This window comes from Physeter macrocephalus, chromosome 2 (genome assembly GCF_002837175.3).
Source record: "Physeter macrocephalus isolate SW-GA chromosome 2, ASM283717v5, whole genome shotgun sequence".
In the NCBI taxonomy this organism is placed as follows: Eukaryota; Metazoa; Chordata; class Mammalia; order Artiodactyla; family Physeteridae; genus Physeter; species Physeter macrocephalus.
Genome location: NC_041215.1, coordinates 19,952,859 through 19,957,042, shown reverse-complemented (window position 1 = coordinate 19,957,042; position 4,184 = coordinate 19,952,859). Strand labels below are relative to the sequence as shown.

At 49.6% G+C, this 4,184-nt stretch overlaps 1 protein-coding gene across 1 annotated transcript in view; it reads right to left on the bottom strand.

Annotated features, from left to right (window-relative positions):
* Positions 1-4,184, bottom strand: part of C3 (complement C3) — a 36,507-nt gene that overhangs the window by 5,487 nt on the left and 26,836 nt on the right. The window contains exons 29-33 of the mRNA XM_024134119.2: positions 2,635-2,798; positions 1,392-1,550; positions 1,184-1,243; positions 970-1,060; positions 797-848 (exon numbers count right to left, since the gene is read on the bottom strand). Of these exons, the coding sequence (XP_023989887.1) occupies positions 797-848; positions 970-1,060; positions 1,184-1,243; positions 1,392-1,550; positions 2,635-2,798 (526 nt within the window). The remainder of the gene's footprint in view (positions 1-796; positions 849-969; positions 1,061-1,183; positions 1,244-1,391; positions 1,551-2,634; positions 2,799-4,184) is intronic.

Sequence of the window (4,184 nt, the reverse complement as noted above, 5' to 3'; positions counted from 1 at the left end):
TAGAGAATGGACTTGAGGATACAGGGAGGGGGAAGGGGAAGCTGGGACAAAGTGAGAGAGTGGCATGGACATATATACACTACCAAACGTAAAATAGATGGCTAGTAGGAAGCAACCGCATAGCACAAGGAGATCAGCTCAGTGCTTTGTGACCACCTAGAGGGGTGGGATAGGGAGGGTGGGAGGGAGGGAGACGCAGAGGGAAGAGATATGGGGACATATGTATATGTATAGCTGATTCACTTTGTTATAAAGCAGAAACTACAGAAACTAACACACCACTGTAAAGCAATTATACTCCAATAAAGATGTTTAAAAAAAAATAAAACAAAGGTCATGGAACAATTGTAATTTCATGGATGATTAAGATGACTTTGGGGCTTCCCTGGTGGCGCAGTGTTTGAGAATCCGCCTGCTGATTCAGGGGACACGGGTTCGTGCCCCGGTCTGGGAGGATCCCACGTGCCGCGGAGCGGCTGGGCCCGTGAGCCATGGCCGCTGAACCTGTGCGTCCGGAGCCTGTGCTCCGCAACGGGAGAGGCCACAGCAGTGAGAGGCCCGCGTACCAGAAAAAAAAAAAAAAGATGACTTTGTACAGACTCAGCTTACATTGTCATTGCTAGTCTCACACTGTCATGCAGTGAGGACTACTTGCTGTCTCCTCGTGGGTATTTAGCTCAGGAGTAGATGCACAATACACTCTCAGAAAGCATTAAGCATCACAGTTATTATTTGTAAGAAGTCTTGCTAGAGACAGAGGGATGGCCAAGATGAACCCCAGTGACCCATCTCTTACCTTGTACAGATGTCGAGGACCATGGAGCCTTTGGCGTCCTGAGGCTTCTTGACTAGAAACACAGAAGACAGAAGGATGGGGGAGGGGGGTTCCTGGGTTCTGATCCAAGAGGGAGGGAGACATTAGAATGGGGGTGGTGGAAGGGTGACAGATAGGGTCTGTACTCCTTTTACCTGTTTTGGGGGCTGGACGTATGGAAACCCGGAGGTCAAACTTTTTGCAGGTGACTTTGCCTTTGAGTTTGGCGTGATACACGGTCACCACCTGGAGAGATGGGAGGGGAGACAAGGTGTCAGCCCCCTTGACTTGGGAAGGAGAGGGTGCCTCTGGGGCAGAGGAACCTAGAGAAAGTGGTGGGCCAAGAAGGTGTGGGTTCCCGTTCCTTACCGACAAGGTACCCTGTCCTTTCCCTTGAGCTGTTAATGTGAAATCCTCATTTTCCTTGGTCTGTGGGGAGTGGGGAGAGAGAAGAGAGAGCATTGGGAACCAAGCCTTCCCCTGGCTGTGATGGTCATCTGCCCTCCCTCCTGCCTCGTGGCAAACTCTGACTGGCATGGAGGATGAAAGTGATGAGGGTTTGGCCAGGTGGCTATACCTCTTCTGAGCGCAGGAGGCTAGCAGATTCCCAGATGATACGATGCCTGATCAGAGAGCTGCGGCTGGGTAGTTGGATGGACACATCCAGGTTCAGGTCCTTGTGATCAGGGACATCCTTCTGGTACTGGGCCAAGGCTTGGAACACCATGAAAGTGGCCTGTTGCCCATGACAGAGAAAGAGGGTGAATCTGGGCGACTGAGAAAGTGGTTAGAATCCACTGAAGGATGAAGAGACTCAGATCAGACTTGGGGCACTGAGGCTGTGACCTAGAACCCACCAGAGAGGGTGAGAATACGACTGGGGGTTGCTGGATACCGAGGACACCTCCTGGAACTCTCTGAGTGAGAGAGGTTCAGACCAGAACTTGGAGACACTGGGAACATGTCTAGAATCCACCAGAAAGTATAGACATAAGACTGAAAGTCTAGCCACACTGAGAAGGTGGTCTAGACCCATCCAGAGGAGAGAGTCTAAAACAAGAGTTTAGAGGTGCTGAGAATGTGTCTAGAACCCACTCATGAAAAAAAGAATAAAATTGGAATCTGGGAACACTAAGCATCTGATCTAGAACCCCAAATTGACACTGAGAATGTGATTGAGAGCCCACCAGAAAGAAAAAGGGTTAAACTGGAATCTGAGGTTGCTGGAGTTTGAGGTTACTGAACCCATGGTCTAGAACCCATTAGGGACTAGAATAACTGAGAACCTGGTCTAAAACTCACAGTAAGATGTGATAACACTGAGAGCTTGATGGAACTGAGAACATGGCCTAGAGCCCACCAGTGGGAGAGAAAGGCTTGGATAATGGCCTAGAATCATTAAGAACCTGGTCTAGAACCCACCAGTGAGACAGGGTAACACTGGGGGCCTGGTGAAACAAACATGATCTAGAACCCACCAGTGAGACAGGATAAGATGGGAACGTGGTGGAAATGGGAACATGGTCTAGAACCCACCGGGGGAGAGAGAGGCTCACACCTGAACCTGGGCCCTGAGAACATGATCTAGACACCAGGATGGAAAAGGAGGCTCAGAACACAGCTTGGGGCATCCAGAATGTAGTCTAGAATCCATAGATGGGTTTGCAATTAAAAATAAAAGATTTCTCAACTTCATTCCAATCATCCTGGCTCATGGGACAGAAGCACTGCCTCTCTTGGTCTCAGTGTCTTCTCCAGAAAGCTAATGGGAGGGCATAGAAGGTTGGGATGCAGGTGCCTGGGGGTGTGGGGCTACTTGCCTGCGTGGAGCCGTAACCACCTCCGTAGTATCTCTGCTCATTGAGCCAGCGCACAACAGGAGGCACAGAGTCAAAGTCTTTGAGCGCCAGCAGAGCCAAGAGGGCGTAGGATGTGGCTTCCACGTTGTAGAGCTTCTGGTCAAGCTCCTCCCAGCGGTTCCTTTCTGCAGGGAGAACCCCACCCCATAATGCTCACTGCTCTGTCCAGCCTGTAAATAGCTCAGAGAAAGCTCAGAAAAAAGACTCATACTAGACCTCTTGGTGTTCAGGTGTCCTGGCCCACATTCAAGGCCCTCAATCTGCTGGCTCCTGCCTCATTCTCTTCCCTCATTAACCTTCACTTCTCCATTTGAATTCTGAACTGCAGCCCCACTGCAGGAGATTCCCTAAACTTGCCATGCTCATTCTTACCTCTGAGCCTTTGCATATTCTCTTCCCTTGACTTGGAGCACCTTTTCTCCATCTACTCCTGGTTAGTTCTTACCCACCCCATACAATTCAGCTTCAATGGCACCCCAAGACTGGGTGAGGCCCTTCTTCCTCCTGTCTCTCAAAGCATCCTGTGCTTCTCCCGTCCCAGCACTATGATGCTCTACAGTAATCTATTAACTCATTTCTTTCTTCAGCTGGAGTGTGAGGCCATAATGGCAGGAGCTGTGCTGTATTCACTGTGGTGTCCCAAGTGCCTAAGAAAGTAACAGTGGCAGAGACTGTCACTAAGAACCATACCCTCCTCTTCCTGGGTACACAGTTGGACTACATCTCCCAGATGCCTTTGCAGGTAGGTATGGCCACATGACTGAGCTCTGGCCAATGGAATGTGCACGGCAATGATTGGGGCCCCTTCCATGTCTGGTCCACCTCCCTTGCACAGTCTTCCTACTTCTCCTTCAGCTTGCATGGGATGTGTTCTGAGGCCCCAGAGTGGCAGAGCCTGGAAAAGATAGAGGCCTGGATCCCTGCATCACTGTATGGAGGAGAGCTGTTCACCAACAGCAAACTTCTGTTGTGTTAAGCCACTTTAGTATATGTTACATTATGTTACTTGAGATATGTTATTATCAGTGAGTGCAAACATGATACAGTGTCATCACTGTGCTGAATTCCCTATGGCATTATCTTATCGGATCCTAATTACCCTTGAGATAATGATAATATTATTAACAATATTAAAGGCAACGATGCTATCAGTGATAGAGCTCTTACCGTATGCTAGACCCTTTTCTACTTGCATTATTCATTTAATCTTTACAACCACCCTATGACATAGGTATCTTTTTAAGATGAGGAAACTAAGGTCCAGAGAGGCTAAGCAACTTGTACAAACAAGGTCAGACAGTGAGAAAGTGGCAGAGTGGGATTTCAATTTAGATCTGTCTGATGTCAGAGCCCATGTTCTTTTTTTTTTTTTTTTTTTTTTTTTGTTGTACGGGGGCCCTCCCCCGTTGGGGCCTCTCCCATTGCGGGGCACCGGCTCCGGACGCGCAGGCTCAGCGGCCGTGGCTCCCGGGCCCAGCCGCTCCGCGGCATGGGGGGGCCTCCCGGCCCGG